At 32.6% G+C, this 19,050-nt stretch overlaps 1 protein-coding gene across 2 annotated transcripts in view; it reads right to left on the bottom strand.

Moving 5' to 3' along the window:
- The window catches only part of LOC117177427, a 214,207-nt gene that overhangs the window by 2,647 nt on the left and 192,510 nt on the right, over nucleotides 1-19,050 (bottom strand). For both annotated transcript variants that reach the window (XM_033368139.1, XM_033368219.1), the window contains exons 4-7: nucleotides 15,824-16,030; nucleotides 7,123-7,283; nucleotides 3,794-4,005; nucleotides 3,196-3,471 (exon numbers count right to left, since the gene is read on the bottom strand). In XM_033368139.1, the coding sequence (XP_033224030.1) occupies nucleotides 3,196-3,471; nucleotides 3,794-4,005; nucleotides 7,123-7,283; nucleotides 15,824-16,030 (856 nt within the window). The remainder of the gene's footprint in view (nucleotides 1-3,195; nucleotides 3,472-3,793; nucleotides 4,006-7,122; nucleotides 7,284-15,823; nucleotides 16,031-19,050) is intronic.

Raw genomic sequence — 19,050 nt, 5'->3', positions numbered from 1 at the left:
ATTTTTGCAATACTTTGCAACTTGTTTGTCACAACTTTTCGCAAACACTTTATAAAATTTTCTACAATTCACGAAGTCCACTGCAAGTTTCCTGCAATATTGCCAAATTTTTTACCGTTATTAAAAAAAATTGTAAACTTTGCAGCTACTTTCGACTGCAACTTTGCTTCAAGACTGCTAACTTTTCAGAAACTTTGCGGAATTTCTACAATTGATAAAATTCTAGAGCAACTTTGCTACTTTTTGGTACAATTTAAAAGATTTTTAAACTTCGAAGCTACTTTAAAATTACCTCGTTGCATTGTGAACGAGTCAACTGCAACTTTGCTGCAAGATTCCAAATTTTTTTAGTAAAATTGCTAGATCTTATTACAATTTTTAAATATTGTAGAAATCTTTGAAAATTTGACAACAGCTTGTGACTCATTTTCTACAATTTAGCTAAAATATTCAGAAAATTGTCAGCAAAGTTGCTACAAATTTACTAGAACACAGAAGAGAACTTGTTTCATCTTTTCTACCAATCACAAAGTTTCTGAGCAACTTTGCTACATCCTATCACAATTTTAAAACATTTTTTAAGTTTCATTAACTTGAAAATTACCTCGACGCATTATTGAGTCAAATAAAACTTTGCTGCAATAATGCTAAATTTTTCAGAAACTAATTTCTGTCAACTTGGCTACAATCTTTTAGATAAAAACTTAATAGATATTTTCTAAATTTCACAATATTTTAGAACAACTTTGCTATACTTTATCACAATTTTAAAACGTTTAAAACTTTGCTGATACTTTAAAATTACCTTTTTGCATCATAAATGATTCAAATGCAACTTTGCCACAAGTTGCAAAATCGTTTCAAAAACGTTGCTACCTCTTACTAAAATTTGTAAACATTTTACAAGTTTTGCAATAATCTGCAGCAATTGTTGCTAGAACTTTTGCTACACTTTTTGTACAATTTACAAAGTTCTAGAACAAATTTGCTTCGTCTTTTTTATCAAAGTTTTCAAGTATTCAAAAAATGTGTAGCTCTTTTTGAATTACATCGTTCCATTATGAATGAGTTAAGTGCAAATTTGCTACAAGGTCGCAAAACTTACCAGAAACCTTGTTAGATCTCTTTCCAATTTTGAAACATTATAGAACTTCTTGAAAAATGTGCCGTACCTTCCTGTTATTCGTTAGAACTTGGCTGCGATTTTTCTGCAAAATTGCAAAACTTTTCAGAAATCTTGCTAGATCTCATCACAGTTTTGAATCATTGTAGAAATTCTTGAAAAATTTGAAGTATTTTGCCGCTATTTTATAGAACTTGGCTGCAACTTTGTTGCAAGACTGCAAAATTCTTCAGAAACCTTGCTAGATTTCAGTACAATTTTGAATCATTGTAGAGGTTCTTGAAAATTTTGCAGTACTTTGTGGATATTTGCTAGAACTTGGCTACATTTTTGGCGCAAGATTAAAAAACTTTTTAATAAGCATGCTACTATTTATTACAATTTTTTATTAGCTAAGCATTTTTGAATATTTTTAAAATAATAGGCAGCTCATTTGCTGCAACTTTACTAAAACAGCACTCTAGTCGCTACATCTTTTCTACAATTCACAAAGTTAACTGCAACTTTGCTGCAAGATTACCAAACTTTTCAGAAAAATTGATGCATCTTATGACAAATTTTAACTATTATCGACCTTTTTTGGAAATTTTTCAATACTCAGCAGCAAATTTGACTACGAACGAAAGAAACCTTGCAGCAAAGTTGCTACAATTGAACGAGAACACAGCCGGAAACTTGTTACATATTTTCTACAATACCAAAAGCCTTGCAGCAAATTTGCTTTATCTTATCACAATTTTGACACTTTTAAAAATTTGGCTGCTACTTTAAATTTATCTCTTTAGGTTATAAATTATTCAACTGCAACTTTACCGCAAGGTGAAAAAAACGTTTTCGAAACCTTACTACCTCGTATTAAAATTTGGAAACCTTGTCCAAAATTTCAAAAATTTTGTAATCATCTACAGCAAAGTTGCTAGAACTTTTGCTACACTTTTTATATAATTTACAAAGTTTCAGAGCAACTTTGCTACATCTTGAATGCAATTCTCATGAAAGATTTCAACAATTTTCAGGAATCACTATTACAATTTTCAAACAATTTATAACTATTTTTACGATATCCCAAATCCCAAAACTTTGCTGCAAGATTCCCAAATTTTTCAGAAACATTGATACATCTTATGCAAATTTTTAACTATTGTGACCTTTTTTGACAACTTTTCTGTACTTGCAGCTTTTTTATTAAAAAACAAAGAACCTTTGCAGCAAGGTTGTTACAACTTTACGAGAACACTGCCGGAAACTTGCTACATATTTTCTACAATACAAAAAAATTTTCAGAAAATTTGCTACTTTAAGATGATCTCGTTATATTAATAATGAGTCACATGCAACTTTGCCGTAAAATTGCAAAACTTTTCTGAAACCTTGCTACAACTTATCACAATTTTACTCGTAAAAATAGTAGACAATTTTTTAATGTAATTAGGCATGGTGAAGTGAAGGAAGTGAGGGGAAGAAAATTAGGGAAGGGTAAGAAAAAATAGGAAGGAGAGAAAGTAGGGGAATAAGGGAAGTTATAAGAGAGGGTGAAGAGGTGAGGGAAATTAAGGGAGATAAACTAGGAAAAGTGAGGGTAATAAGGAAAAGGAAAGCAGCCTTAATTATGAAAAGGGAAATAGGAGAAATAAGGGAAGGGAAAGTAAAGGAAGTGTCATCAATTCAGTTGAGGGGAGAAGGTGAAGCAATAGGAAATAAGTAGTGAGAGAGAAGTGGCAGTGAGAGGAAATTAAAGGAGAGGAAGTAGGAGCAAAGTGGCTAGAGAGAGTAAATGAGTGGAAGTGATCAGAAATAAGGGTTGGAGGGGAGGGGAAGTGATAGCTAAAGAATAGAAATAGGGGAAGGGGAGTATTCGTTTGAAGAATTAGGCGAGTGGAAGTGAAGAATGAGGAGGAGAAGGAGGAGGAAGAGGAGGATGAGGAAGAGGAGGAGGAGGTTAATGAAGGGGAGAAAATCGTAAAGTATTAGGACGGGAAGAGGGGAAGTAGGGGAGGGAAAGTATGAACGCAAGAGATTTGAATGACTTAATTAACGGCTTGCTCGTAATTGAAGTTAAAATTAGAACTTGCCTGTTTTCGACAGATTATCTTTGCTTCGCCTAGCCTCTTTGCCACGACGACTTAATGTCTCGCGACTCCTCTGCCTGCGTCTCATAGTCGTCATTGGTTTTTGATGCTGTTGCTGATCATAATTGATTTCATAAGGTTCCCGATAATTTCTCGGTCTCCAAGGTGCGAGGACACTCACACTTCTGGAAACAGTCCTTGTTTGGGGTTGTAAAGGACGATTTAATTCTTCACGACTTGCTGCTCTGCGTCTTTCGTTTGGTCCAGGAATTTCACCGACTGTTGAATGCAATTTTAATTGTAGAAAAACTAATTTTTCATTCACGAGAAAAACGTCTTATTAAAAATCTGTGTATGTTACATGAACCGCGCGACAAGAGTCTTTTTTCTCTCAATGAAAAAAAATGCCAGCAGCAGGAATCGAGCCCGGACTGTCCGGTTACAATATTCGGACGGTTTCTAAACGAGAGATCAAGCACTCCCAACGCGGTCAATGTAACGGGTGTGGATTTTTCAATGCCGTTTTACTCGAGAGTTTCTGAAAGCGCGACTGTCAGTGTAAATTTAGAAGTTATTTGCAAATAAAACTGTAATCACGTACCTGTTGCAGCGTGAAGGTAAACAACGGATCGTTGCGATCTTTGGGAATTCTGGCTTTGTTGACTGCTGTCGCCTGTGGTGCTTTCTCCAGACGACAATGCGCTCTCAGTGAGCCTCGAGGGTTTTCTAGGACTTGTGATGATCCCCAGAGTATGCCGAGATGAATTCGTTACATCACGCCTCGTCGCTGCGTGGTCGTCCGCTCGTTTATTTCTGGTAACCACATACAAAATAATCATTACATATTTACTCATGTCTCGTTTCTTGCAAGTGGTTGATGGTTTAGTAGATATGTTTGAATTTTAATAACACTCGAAAGGCACATCTGGCTTTAAATGTATTCTCAGCTCAGAATGCATCTTTCGTTTAGAATACTTCTCTAGATCGAAAGCTTCTTAAATTCGAAATTTATCTGAAGCTCAGAATGCACCCCTGACTCAAAATAATTCTATGGGTTAAAAATCTTTTAAATTCAGAATCAATTTTTGGCTAAAAAACTTCCCTGGCTCAGAACACATCTCTGTCTCAAAATGCATCTTTGGCTCAGAATGTTCCTCAAGCTGAGAATTTATATCTAGCAAAGAATACATCTCTAGCTCAAAATATTTTTCTGGCTAAAAATTTTTTTAAACTCAAAATGTATCGTTGGCTCAGAACTCTTGTCTTGTTGAAAATTGTTTAAAAGACAGAATGCGTCTCAAGCTCCTAATGAATTTCTGACTCAAAATTCTTCTCTGGCTCAAAATCCTTTCAAACCATAAATCAGCATAAATTTATGGCCCAAATTCCTCTCTGGCTCAAAATGCTTCTCAAGCCCAGAATACATAACTGGCTCAAACTACATCGCTGTCTCGGAACACAGCTCTGGCTCAGAATTCTTTTGTTACTCTGAATGCTTCTTAAGCTAAGAATGCAAATTTTCTTATATTCGAAATGTATGTGAAGCCAAGAAAACATCCCAGGCTTAAAATCTTATTAAACTGAGAATAAATCTCAAGCCCAGAATGTAAATCTGGCTAAAAATCCTTATCTGGCTCAAAATCCTTTCAAAAGCATGAAGCACTCTCGTTTAGAACATATCTATGTTTCAGCTTGCTTCTCAAGGTCAGAAGGCACATCTGGCACAAAATCTTCTCAAAATCAGAATTTATTTCTGGCTCAGAATTCATCTCAATCTCCGAATATATATGTCTGGCTCAAAACGCTTTCTGGCTTAAAATAAGCTCAAACTCAAAATTTACATCTGACTCAAAATGCTTTCCAAGCGTGGAATGCAGCCCTGACTAAAAATTTTTACCTAGCTCAAAATACTCTGAAATTTAGAATGCATCTTTGTTAAAAAAATTCTTTGGCTTGAAAATCTTTTGGATTTAGAATGCATTTCTGGCTCAGAGTGTTCCCTGGTGCAGAACAAATTTTTGGCTCAAAGTGCATCTTAAGTTCAGAATGCTTCTTCAGCTCAAAATTTGTATCATGCTCCGGGCACATCTCTGGCTCAAAACTTTTCCAAACTCAAAATGTATCATTGGCTAAGAATTGTTCTGTGACTCAGAATGCTTTTTAAGCTAAGAATGCAGATCTATTTTAAATTTTCAGTTTTTCCATCTATTTCAAATTTTTAATTTATTTGAAGCTAAGAATTCAACCCTAGTTCAAAATTTTCTTAAACTCAGAATGAATCTCAAGCTCAAAATGCTTGTTTGGCTTAAAATCCTTTCGGAAACATAATTCACTCTGGCTAAGAACATATCTATGGCTCAGACTGCCTCTCAAGTTTAGAAGGCACATTTGGCTCAAAACCTTTCAAACTCAGAATACATCTCAAACTCAGAATCCGTATCAGAATGATCCTTAGGTTCAAAATGCTTCTCTAGCTCAAAACATTCTCAAACTTAGAATGAATTTCTGGCTTAGAATGCATATAAAACCCTGAATGTATCTCTATCTCAAAACGGTTCTCTGGCTCAAAATCCTTTTAAACTCAAAATTGATCTCTGGCTCAGAAATCTTCCCAAACTTAGAATGCATCCCCGTCTAAACATTCTTCCCTGGATCAAAATGCTCAGAATGATTCTCTTAGTCACCATTTTTTCTTAGCTAGACTGCAGCTCAAGCTCACAATAAAACTATGGCTCCAAATGTATCTTTGGCTCAGATTACTTCTCTGGATTAAAATCTTCTCAACGTCAGAATGCTTTTCACACTCAGAAATGATGTCTGGTTCAAAATATTTATCTGTCTTAATATAGTCTCTAACTCACAATGCATCACTGGCTCAGAATGCTTCTCTGGTTAATTTATTTATACTCAGACTGCAGCTCAAGCTCAGAATGCTTTTCTGGTTCAAAATCTTCTTAACTTTTTTTAAAGAAAACAGAAAACGTTTCTAGCTCAAATGCTTCTCTGGCATGATATATTCTCAAAATCAGAATGTATCTCTGGCTAAGAACGCTTATCTAGCTCAGAATGCTTCTATAGCTCAAAAAATTCTTAAAAAAAGCTGAGAATGATTCTTGAGAGCAAGATCTTCTTAATTTCAGAATGATTCTCAAGCTCAGAGTGCTTCTCTGGCTTAAAGTTTTTTTCAAAATCAAGAATGTAGCTCAAGCTCAGAATGTTTCTCTGGCTCAAAATCTCCACAACGTCAGAATGCTTCTCAAGCTCAGAAAACATTTCTGGCTGAAATGCTTATCTGGCTTGATATTTGCTCAAAACTCAGAATGCATTTTTTGCTTAGAACACTTCTCTGATTCAGAATGATTCTATGTCGTGAAATTTTTCAGTGAGACAGGCGCTCAAGCTTCGAATGCTTCTCTGGATCAAATTCTTCTTAACTTCAGAATGATTTTTAAGCTCAGAAAGCACATCTGGCTCAAATGCTCCCTAAGTTAATATCATCTTAAAACTTAAACTCACTTTTTGGCTTGGAACAATTCTTTGGCTCAGAACGCCTCTGGCTGAAATTGCTTCCCTGGCTTAAACTCTTTTTAAATTCAAATTGCAGCTCAAGCTCAGAATGTTCCCAAGCTCAAAATTTTCTTATCGTCAGATTTCTTCTGAAGCTCACAAAACATCTCTGGCTCAAACGTAAATGTGGCTCAAAATCTTCTCAGGGTCAGAATGTTTCTTAAGCTCAGAAATAATTTTGGGCTAAAATGCTTCTTTGGCTTAACATCTTCTCAAAATCAAAATATATCTCTGGCTCAGAACACTTGTCTGGCTCAGAATGCTTGTTTGGCTCAAAAAATTATTAAAGTCAGAATACATCTCTGACTCAGGATGCATCTCTAATCAATCTACTTACTTCATTCAAAAGAAAAGAAAACCCACCTGCGGTCTCGATTCGATGTTATAGACTCCTGATCTGTATCACCAAAGAAGCGAAGATTCTTCTGCACAGAAACTCGTTCCGGCGCTGATGAGACTTCCTCATCTTCCGTGCCGGTCGTCAAAATTTCACTCTCTGGTATCCTGGACTTCTTATCAAGAGGCTGAAAAAAATATTTCACATTTAAAAATCAACTTCTCAACCAAGGTCAGACTTCTTCCACTCTACCGAATCTGCAAAAGACTCTACCTAGGAATAGTTCTGCTGAATAGCCCCTATCTAGGAAGATCAGTTTGACTGATAATCCTCGCGTTGGTATAGCGAGAGGGCGAGAAGGAGGGTTAAGAATAATTTTTTCTTTTCCGGAATACAAAGCACGAATCCTCTCATCGATTCCTGAGCGGAATCGAAAAATAGCAACTCTCCGCGGCCGCGGAGTGAGTTGATGAGTCATGACCCCACGGGTTGGCTCATTCGATAGATCACAAGCATGGCGAGATTCAGGCGCACGCAATCAACTCAAATGGCTATCATGCTGGCGGTACACTCGCAGCTGTGCGAGTGTAGAGTCTGCCTAGGATCGGAATCGGTATCTGGTGGAGATTATTCCGGGAACGATGGTTAGCTAGGCAGACTCGGCACTTAATCTCGCGATTAAATTAAACCACAGAGCGCGGAGTTAGTTAAGCATTTAATCAAACTGGTAATTGGAGGTTGTTCTGGCCTAATGGCCCCCGCAACGGCTGAGCCATTGACTGATGAATGCATCGCCTCACCCACTACGCCTCGATTCCAAGCTTGACCTCTTAGCTAGTTATCGCTACGAGAAATTCATCAATCGAGACAGTTTGTCAAAATCAATTTGTTCACTTGGATGTTTCACGTCGTTTGGCACATTATTTATGTTAAAGAATTGCATTTTAAGCCCGATAAGAGAATTTTAAAGTGAATAGTTGAACTTGGAATAGAAAAGATGATTTTTTCACTAAAGAGATTAATTTTCTATCAAAAAGGCGAATTTTCAACAAAATAGATGAATTTTTAAAGAAAAATGGAATAGTTGAGTTATAAGGTAAAAAGTGGATTATCAAGAAGAACAAAAAACGAATTTTTAACAACATTATCAAATTTAAAAAAAAATTAATTTTCAACAAATATATGTATTTTTAAGTAAATAGTTAGATTTGTATGTAAATAGTCAAATTTTTAACCGAGAAGATTCATTTTCTACAAAAAAAAAAAAAGAATTTTCAACAAAATACAAGAATTTACAAAGCCAAAATAGATTAGTTAAGATATCATGTGAAAAAGATAATTCTCAACCAAAAAGCGAATTTTCAAAAACAATACTAAATTTTCTTAAATAATTAATTTTCAATTTAAAAAGTCGAATTTTCAGCAAAGTACACGAATTTTAAAGTAAATAGTTCATTCTTCAACGCAAAAGATTAATTACCAACCAAAAAGATTCATTCTCTACAAAAAAGTTAATTTTCAACAAAGTACATGAATTTTCAAAGCTAAAATATATTAGTGAATTTATCAGGTAAAAAGGTAATTTCCAAAAAACGAGTTTTTAACAACATTGTTAAATTTTTAGCCAAAAAATTAATTTTCTACTACAAATGTCGAATTGTCAACAAAATATTTGAGCTTCTAACCAAATAGTTGAATTTTTATGTAAATAGTTGAATTTTCAATAAAAAATATTAGTTTTCAAACAAGAAGATTCATTTTCTACCAAAAAAAGCGAATTTTCAACTAAGTACATCAATTTTCAAAGTCGAAATGGATTAGCCAAGTTATCAGCTAAAAAAGGTAATTTTCAATAAAAAAACGAATTTTTAACAACATTCTCAAATTAAAAAAAAATAGTTGAATTTTTATGTAAATTGTTTAATTTTCAACCCAAAAATTTATTTTTCAACCAAGAAGATTCATTTTCAACCAAAAAACGAAGTTCCAAAACATTACTAAATTTTCAACTGAAAAATGAATTTTAACTAAAAAAGCTGAATTTTCAACAAAATTCAAGAATTTACAAAGCCAAAATAAATTAGTCAAGTTATCGGATAAAAAAGGTAATGGCCAACCAAAAAGCGAATTAAAAAAAATACTAAATTTAAAACAATAACTAATTTGATATTGTTAAATTTTCATAAAAAAACGAATAGTTGCATTTTCAATTAAATAGTCAAATTTTCAACCAAAAACAATGATTTTCAATCATAAGATTAATCTTCTACAAAAAACTTATTTTTAGCAACATTATTAAATTAAATAAAAATTACATTCAAATGAAAATGTACACGAATTTTTAAACAAATAGTGGAATTTTTAAGTAAATAGTGAACAAAATGAATTAATTTTGAACGAAAGGAATTAATTTTTAACTAAAACAATTTGTGTTTAACCAAAAAAATTAATTTTCAAACAAATAGTTGAATTTTTCACCAAATTAGTTGAATCTTCAACCAAACAGACGAATTTCCAAACAAATAATTGAACTTTGAATTAAAAATTATAAATCTTCAACCGAGAAGAGAATAGTTAAATTTTCAGCTAAAAAAATCGATTTAAGCTGATGCTGATCAGCTGATGAATTTTCATTTCAAAAAGTACATTTTTCATCAAGTAGTTGACTTTTTCAATCAAATTTTTTTATTAAAGATTCATCACATTAATGTCTTTTTAAGTTGAAAATTGTTCAACTTAAAAAGACATTAATGTGATGAATCTTTAATAAAAAAATTATTTTTCAACCAAATAGTTACATTTTCACCAAAATAGTTGAATTTTTAGTCAAATGGATGAATTTTTAACCCACAAGAGTAAAGTTGCACCAGTAAGTCGAATTTTCAACTAAAAAGAATAACTTCTCGATCAAAAATGAAATAGTTGGCTTTCTCTCAAAATAGTTAAATTTTAAATTAAAAAAAGATAAAATTGTCAAAGAAAGAACGGAATACCCAAATTTTCGGCTAAAACATTAATTTTCGAAAAAATGAAAATTTTTTAAACGAAATAGTTTGATTTTGATATAAAAAAAGATGAATTCTCATCGAAAATTACTGTAATAGTTGATAAATCAACCTAAAATAGTTTATTCCTCACAAAAAACCGATTGCTTTTCAAACGACAAAAAAAGTTCAGCTAAGCCACATTTTAGTCAAGAAAGTAAAAAATGTTAAACAAATTGTTAAATTTTTAACAAAAGCATTTCAAGTTAATCTAAAAAGAAAAATTTTTAACAGATTATTTTATATTTCAATCAAAAAGGCGCATTATGAACAAAATAGTTGATTTTTAACCAAAATCATAAAATTTTAATTAAGAAAATTAATTTTCTATTGAAGAAAAACAAATTTTTAACCAAATAGATTTTAATTTTTGATCAAAAACATTTAAAGTTAACCGAAAAATTTTTATTTCAAACGCAGCAGAATAAGTTGAAACTCAATAGTTAAATTTTTAAACAAAATCAAGAATTTCCAACCATGCAGATTAATTTTCAACCGAAAAAGACAAATTTTCAACCAAAATAGTTAGACTTGTAATTAAAACATTTAATTTAGAAAAAAGAAGAATTTTAAGCTGAATAGTTGAATTTCGAACAAAAAGATGAATTTTCAACTATGATGAATAATTTTCTGTGAAAAAGCAGCAATTTTTAACAAAATACATACATATCTAGCTACGAAGTTGAATTATCAAGTAAGAAGCGGAGAGGTGGCGAGGTGTGTCAAAAATATTTCAGTTTTTAAACCAGACGAGGGGGTTGTTAAGAATTTCCGAAAAACATTTCAAGTAATTTTCGCACGACCCCTAAAGTTCCTTCCGCAATTATTTATCGGGCAAACATTTGAACATCTTGAATGAGATGCAAGCAAACCTTCTCACAAGATGTTTCCGCCTCGAGGCAATAAAGAAAGATTTGAATTTCCCCCGACATTTGGTCCATGTTCGTTCATACCTATATTATATAAATCTTCCGATTAAGCGTGCACTCGTATTAAAGATCATGTAGCATCTTGGACTGAAAAATTGTTATCGACCTTTCCGCACGTTTCAAGAAGCGCGTGTAAGTATGCCGTCTTTGGAAGGTTGAGGGAAAAGGAAACATTGCGGTACACCGAGACTCAACTTTTGCATGATCTGCGAGTTGTTTATGTACGTGGAAAAGTCCCGTTACTCATCACGGCCTATGAGAGCAGATCGCCCACACGTGCTTTTGGCGAGAGCTCAGCATACACGTTCCTACGCCCATGCAGATAACATGGGCGACGAATGTCTCGATGATTTCATTAAACAGGTTGTTCCTAGACACCTACTAACCACAATCTCTCCGATTTTGGTTAGATCGACAGTGACACGAATGATGACTCAAGTTTAGAAACCGTCCAGAAAAAAGTGAGTCCAGTGAGTGGGGATTGAGCCCATTGAATGCGAAGTGAGTCCATGAGTGGGGCCTAAGCCACGTGAGTGGGGAGTGATTCTAGTAAATGCGCACTGAGCCCAGTGAGTGGAGACTGCGACCAGTGATTGCGGATTGACTCAATTGAGTGCGAGTGGAGCCCAGTGAGTGCGCAGTGAGTCCAGTGAGTGGGGGCTGAGCCCAGTGAGTGGGGGGTGAGTCCAGTGAGTGAACACTGAGCCCAGTGAGTGAGAACTGTCACCAGTGAGTGCGGATTGAGTCAATTGAGTGCGGGCGGAGCCCAGTGAGTACGAATTGAGTCCTGTGAGTGGGTACTGAGCCCAGTGAGTGCGAAGTGATTGTCAGGTAGATGTGCGCTGATTGAAAGTGTTCGTATTTCCGAACATGGTTCATGTTTTCGAAAAATAGATGCCTAATTTTGTTGTTTGCTTTCACCCAAATCGTCGTATCTCTGCACCCTATCTAGCTAACCTATTTTTATATTTATAATTTAATACCTCTATTATATTAATTATATAAAATCTATTATTATAACTTGAAATCCTCTTTGACCCCGAACACCTATTTCAGTATTTCAAATCTTCATTCGACTATGAGAGTCACCAGATGAACAACCAATTTCTCTATAATACAGTAATGTGCCAAACTTGCATAATATATTATTTAAAATAAACACGGAAATTTTTTTTAATGGCTAATAACTGTGTTTAAGGGATCTCCGGTTCCTGAAGGTTCTATGAGGTGATTACTAATGCAAGCTAACGTTTAAGCTTATCCTGTATCGTGATTCACAGCGCAGCTCGTGATCCGCAGCACAACTTGTGATCCGCAACCTAACTCGTAATCCGAAGCGCAGTGGAAAAATGCAAGCGAGTTTGTTTAAAAAAAGTATAGATGATTTAGTTCGATATCGTAGGCTCACTCTGAATATAGCCAACATTATATTAAAATTTATTTAATATGTTAATTTTTAGTTTCCATATTTCACCTTCTGTGCCCATATTTCCCAGTTTTTCCATTTTTTAACAAAGTAAAATTTTTTTCTCCTGTTAAAAGATCATTTTTTAGATTAAAAAGTCTACTACGATATTTTTGGTTCGCAATTCACTTGGTTTGATTCAAAATTCTACTATATGATTGAAAATTTTTTGGGTTGATGTTTCATCCCTTTAATTGAAGCTTGTGCTATTTTGTTGATTTTTCTTTTACTTTTTGGTTGAAACTTATTTTTTTAAACTGAAAACTCGAAAGTTAAAATTTATATTGTTGGTTTAAAATTTCTTTTTAAAATTAAAGATTCCTTTATTTGGTTTAAAAATGGTATTTTTTAGTTAAAAATTTTAATATTTGTTTAAAAGTGCCTGCATTTGTTAATAATTTATGTTTTTTGTTAAAAAATTAATCTTTCTTGTTAAAAATCATCTGTTAGATTGAGAATTTAACTACTTGGTTGAATTTTGAACTCATTAATTGCAAATTCGTCTTTCTTTTGCTAAAACTAATTTTCAAACTGAAAATGTAACTATTTCATTTTTGTTCAAAAACTGCTGTTTTTCAATTCAATTCTTTGATTGAAAAGTCATGTATTTTGTTCAAAAATAGTTTTTTTGTTGTTGAAAATTTAACGATTTTTGCAGAAAATTGAACTATTTCGTTAAAAATTATTTTATTTACTTAAATATCTAACTATTCGATAGAAAAAGATTGTTTGTTAAAAAATGATGTTTTCGCGTTATAAATTCAAACATTTTGCAGATAATTACTATTTTTCCTTCAAATTGTATTGGTTTTTTATTCATATTTTTATACTGGAATTCATATTTTTTAGCTGAAAATTCAAACCTTTAAGTGGAAATTTAGTTGTTTTGTTAAAAATTCGATTTTTTGTTGTTGAAAATTCAACTATTTCGCTAAAAATTAATTCATTCAAATACTTAACTATTTGGTACAAAACTAATTTGATTATTGAAAAATAATATTTTTGCGTTGAAAATTCAAATTTTTGCAGCGATTTTTTTTACTGAAAATAAAAAATTTGGATGAAAAGTCATATTTTTATTTTGAAATTGATATGTTCTTGTGAAAAATTCCAATCTTTAGTGTAAAGATCATGCCTTTTGTTGAAAATTCCTTTTTGTGTTGTTAAAAATTTAACTATTTTATTAGAAAATTTAACTATTTTGTTAAAAGTGAAGAAATTTATTTCAACTTGGTAAAAAATTAACCTTTTTGGTTAAAAAATCATATTTTCTTTTTGAAAATTTAAACGTTTTGTCGATAATTACTTCTCTTTGCTGCGAAATAATTTTTTTTTAATTTGATATTTGTACTTTGAAAGTGATATTTTTCAGTTGCTAATTCAAATATTCAGATGACAATTCTTATATCTTGTTGAAAAATTCTTTTTCTATTGGAAATTGTTACTACTTTTGTATAACATTTAACTATGTGATTGAAAATAAGACTGTTTATTTAAATGTTGAACTATTTGGTAGAAAATTCACTTGTTCGTTGAAAAAAAATATTATCGAGTTGAAAATCCAAATGTTTTCTACTAATTGCTCGAAAATTTAACTTCTGTGTTACAATTTTCTTTCCTACTTTGGCTGACAATTTAACCGATTTTTTAAAAATTAGGCTTTTTGGGTAAAAATTTAAATTTGTAATTAAAATTTAACTATTCCATTTTTGGATAAAAATTTATCCTTTATAATTTGAAAACTTATAGTTTTTAGTTGAAAATGTACCTTGTATCAACTTATTATCCTGTCGACGAAATGAAATTATTCCGTAGAAAATAAAAAGTTTCTATGTTCAGAAATGCAAAATAAGTGAATTTGTTTATAAAAATCATTGATAACAATGCGACTGCTTCCCGTTTAATTATCGGTTATCATTAATTATTAATTTTACGTAATTTAACAACGAAATCAGGATAAAGAAAGCAACTATGACCGAAAACGCAAAAAATGTAAGTTGCATTCATCAATTTGTTTATAATAATTAATTAATTTAAATATAATTCAATCTTTAATTACCTCATCTAAATAAAAAGTTGATAATCAAAAATCAAAATGATAGAGTAAAGATCCTAATAGTGAGCCACCTACTATTGGGCCACAAGATGCAAAATGAGTATTTTAATCAATAATTATTATAAATATTTATTCAACAATAGTCGGCATTAAACAAAATATTTCTTAGGATAAATAAGTATAACAAATATTTATTCAATAATGATCAAAACTGTTTTACATTTGGCTCTCGTCAGGTTGTTGGTCCACTATTTGGGCCGTTACCCTAGGCCAGGCCTGTACAGCTAGGAGAAATTCTAGGAATTTTCGTTGAAATTAATCGAGTCCCAGATGAGAGTCTTCCACCTCCAGTCTACAAATCTTATTTTACTTCTAGAGAGTAAGTACCACTCGACCTCTCTCGAATGAGCAAAAAGAAGTGGTGGTGGTGTAGATGCAACATCTGGACTTTGAGTTAATTTCTCCTCGAGGGTCAGTCAAATCACAGATGTGAATTTTCAATCTTCACGTTTCACTCCCTATTGTACTTTATGAAAGTACCTACCACCTGTTCTTAAGTGATCAGAAAGAAGTTCTCGTGAAGATGTAACATCTGGACTTTGAGTAAATTTCTCCTCGCTGGTCAGTCAAATCAGAAATGTGAGTTTTCTACTTTAACTTCTACTCTACACTTCCTATTATATTTCACGAGATTAACCACCACCCTAGATTCCTCGAGTTAGAAAAGAGAAGTGCACCATCTGGACTTAAAGTAAATTTTATTTGCTGGATAGACAAATCGCAGATGTGAATTTTTCAAAACCACTTTGACCTTCCCATTCTACTTCAGAGAGTAACCAACATCTCTTTTTTAGTGAGCAGAGGGAAGTGGCGATAAGAATGCAACATCTGGACTTTGAGTAAACTTCTTCTCGCTAGAAAGTCAAATATAAGTTGAGAATTATCCACCTCCACTCTTCACTTCCTATTATAATTTACGAGAGGAACCCCCCCACCTCTTATCGATTGAGCAGACAAGTGGTGCTAGAAATTCACCATCTGGACTTTGACTAAATTTCTGCTCGCTGGACAGGACTGTCCTACCAAAAATATGAATAAAAAAACGGTCTTTGTCAAGTGAATAAAGAAAAGTGGCGGGAGAATGCACCATCTGTACTTTGTATAAATTTCTCCTCACTATACAGGCCTGTCCTTAAAAACGGTTTTATATCCCGGGGTTTACTGTGAACTAACCTTTGAATTGGATTTCGTTTTTCTAGACAGTGACTTGAACCATCCTTTCCTTTCAGCCTCCTGGCCTTGATTTTCTCTCGTAAGGGTGTTTTTAAAAGGTTCCTCTTCTCTGGTTAGAGTACCCGTGGATCTGGATAGTCTTGCTGGTTGAGGAGGACTGGGACTTCCACTCGGTGTTGATAGTCGTCTCCGCTGACTGTAATCTTCCTGTAAATAGAAGAATAAGCAAATTTAAAAAAATTATAGTGGTTATAAAAATAAGAGAAAAAGTGTCATCAGAAGAAATAATTCAGCTGGAGGAATCATTTCCCTCAAGGAACTAAAGAAAGGCGGTCCATAAGGAGAAAAAATATTGTGATTTTTCACAAAAATAAGAGAATCACAGGGGAAACAATTATTTTTATTAAAATTAATGCAGATACCTTAACAAAGAAATTTAATTATTAACCAGAGTTGCTAAAAAAAGAGTGGAAATTTTTAATAATGAAAAATAAATTGTCAGTCCCAAAGTATAAATTTTCAACAAAAGAGTTAAATTTTCATCCTAATAATTTAATCTTCAAGTACAGAGTTAAATTTTCAGTCTAGCAAATTAATTTTTAAAAAAATAAGAAATAGTTGAATTCTTAGCTAGAGAGATAAATTTTTAAGAAAAAACAATAATTTTCTGCATAAAAGACGATTTTTTAAACAAAATAGTGGAATATATAACTAAAAAAGCTAAATTTTCAAGAAACAATAATACTTTTTATCACCAAAATATGAATTTTTAACTTGTAGAGCATAAATTTCCACCAAAAATATTTAAATTTTCACATAAAATAATTAATTGTTAATAAAAAACAAAACTAATTTTTGACAACATATTTGAATTTTTAAGCATGTTCTGGAATTTTTCAACCAGAAGGCAAAACTATGTACAAAACATTTGACTTTTCTACTCAAGAATATTATTTTTTAATATAAAATTTAATTTTTCACACAAAAAATAGATTTAAAAAAATTAATGTCAAATTGCACAATTTAATTTTCTACTAAAAATATGAATTTTTAAATAAATTTAATTTCCAACCAAATAGTTCAATATTAAGCTTCTAAGGTATAAATTTTTAATTTAATATTGAATAGTTAAACTTTTACTTAAACAAATTAATATTTCATAAATAGTTTAATTTTTGATAAAATAGTTACGTTTTCAATGAAACTGTTGAATTTCTAAACAAAGAAAGAAATTATTTTTTCGCCAATTGATTAATTATCTACCAAATAGTAATATTTTAAAATAATTTGTTAAATTTCTTACCAAATACTTGAGTTTTCTACCAAAATACTTTAATTTTCTACAAATTAGTTTAATTTTCAAGATAAAAGTTCGTTTTCAACCAAATATTTGGTTTTTCTAGAAACCAGTTGAATTTTTAACAAGAAAGTTTATTTACAACCAAATACATGAATATCAAGCTTGTAAAGCAAACATTTTTAAATCGAAATTCAATAGTTAAAGATTAGAATTAAAAAATTGATTTTTGCAAAAAAAGTGAAAAAAATACATAAATTTTCAACCAAATTGTTGATGTTTGAAACCAAAAAGATAAATTCTCTACAAATCTGTTAAATTTTTAACTCAAAAAATATGATTTCTTAACAAAGAAGTTAATTTTCTAACAAATAGTCAAATTTTCAAATAAAAAGTTCAATTTTTAATGAATAGTTGAATTTTCTGCCAAAATAGTTTTATACTATAAAAGAATTGTAGAATTTTCAACAAAAAAGTTAAATTTGTAACCATGGTAGATGAACCTTCAACCAAAAAAGGAATTTCTCACAAATTACTTCAACCAATTAATGGAATTTTCTAACAAAAAAAAGACATTTTAACAAAACACCTGATCTTGTATATAATTCAGGCGTTAGTTGGATTCGGATAAAAATACCGAAGAGTTCTAGTCAGGAACTGGTCAGGTTTCAGCCAGCAGAACCCAGATGAACACCCTAAAGATGGCACTGGCATTACATAACTATTCTGGCCATCTCTATTCTTCCCGATCAGCGCCCGATCAGATATAGGGAAAACTAACCAGAGCCCTTTCACATCCCGATCGCAGTTTCTGCATGAAAAAGTTTCTGAACGGCTCCTAACGCCAAGTGGGGTCCGGAATGTTTCCTAGATAGCATTGTCTAATCGCGTGCTTGTGAAAATGACTTTACAATGGACAGCCTAGTGTAAACGCAGGTACTTAACGTCGGCCATATGTATCATTAGAGCTTCCGCTTCTGCAGAGTCTAGCGAAAAGAGGAGTGAATGGAACTCGGCGTTCCTCATGATTGTCCTGCCACGTGGGTGGTAGCGTCCAGTACTGCGAGAAACCGAATGGTTAGTTCTTACGTCTTCTTCTCGTTAAAGTGCTGACCGAGGATAAAGTGCGGACTGAGGATAAAGTGCGGACCGAGGATAAAGTGCGGACCGAGGATAAAGTGCGGAGCGAGGATAAAGTGCGGGGCGAGGATAAAGTGCGGAGCGAGGCGAATAATGGTCCGGCATCCTTTCATCTCGTAATCTAGGTCTTAAGACTCCTAGATTGCCCCTGGGCAAAAAGAACGTGAAAATTGGCGGGGCGACACTCATCCTGCCCGTGACTGTGATCATCATCTACAAGATCATCATCATTATCATCATTATAATCACGTTCGTCATTATCAGTCTCATCATCCTCGCCGTTTAATCGTTGGCTCGTTCATCTGCGCCACTCGCTGTGAATCTTCTTATTTTTTGTCATCATCCACGATCAGCAGTCTCATCTAGCCAATACAAAAGGTATAGGAGGAGGCCTTCCAGGCTCAATTGAACCAGATTTGTCCTTGAAGAACGACCGAGGGGGAAACTATTACTAAAAATGCGGTTCAGAATAGGTGGATTACGCTGGATTATAGTGGATTACCTTTATGCAGAATTACTTCGTACAGAATTACTCTAGATTACTTCAGATTACTCCGGTTTGCATAGGATTACTCTGGATTACTGTGGATTACCTTTATCCTGAATGACTTCGTACAGAATTATTCTAGAACACTTAAAATTTCTCCGGTTTGTATAGGATTATTCTTGATTATAGTACATTACCTTGATGCAGAATTACTTCGTACATAATTACTCTAGATTACTTCAAATTACTCCGGTTTGCATAGGATTATTCTGGATTGTAGTGGATTACCTTCATGCAGAATTA

The sequence above is a fragment of the Belonocnema kinseyi genome, chromosome 1 (assembly GCF_010883055.1).
Source record: "Belonocnema kinseyi isolate 2016_QV_RU_SX_M_011 chromosome 1, B_treatae_v1, whole genome shotgun sequence".
NCBI classification, from domain to species: Eukaryota; Metazoa; Arthropoda; class Insecta; order Hymenoptera; family Cynipidae; genus Belonocnema; species Belonocnema kinseyi.
This window is presented reverse-complemented; position numbering and strand designations above follow the sequence as displayed.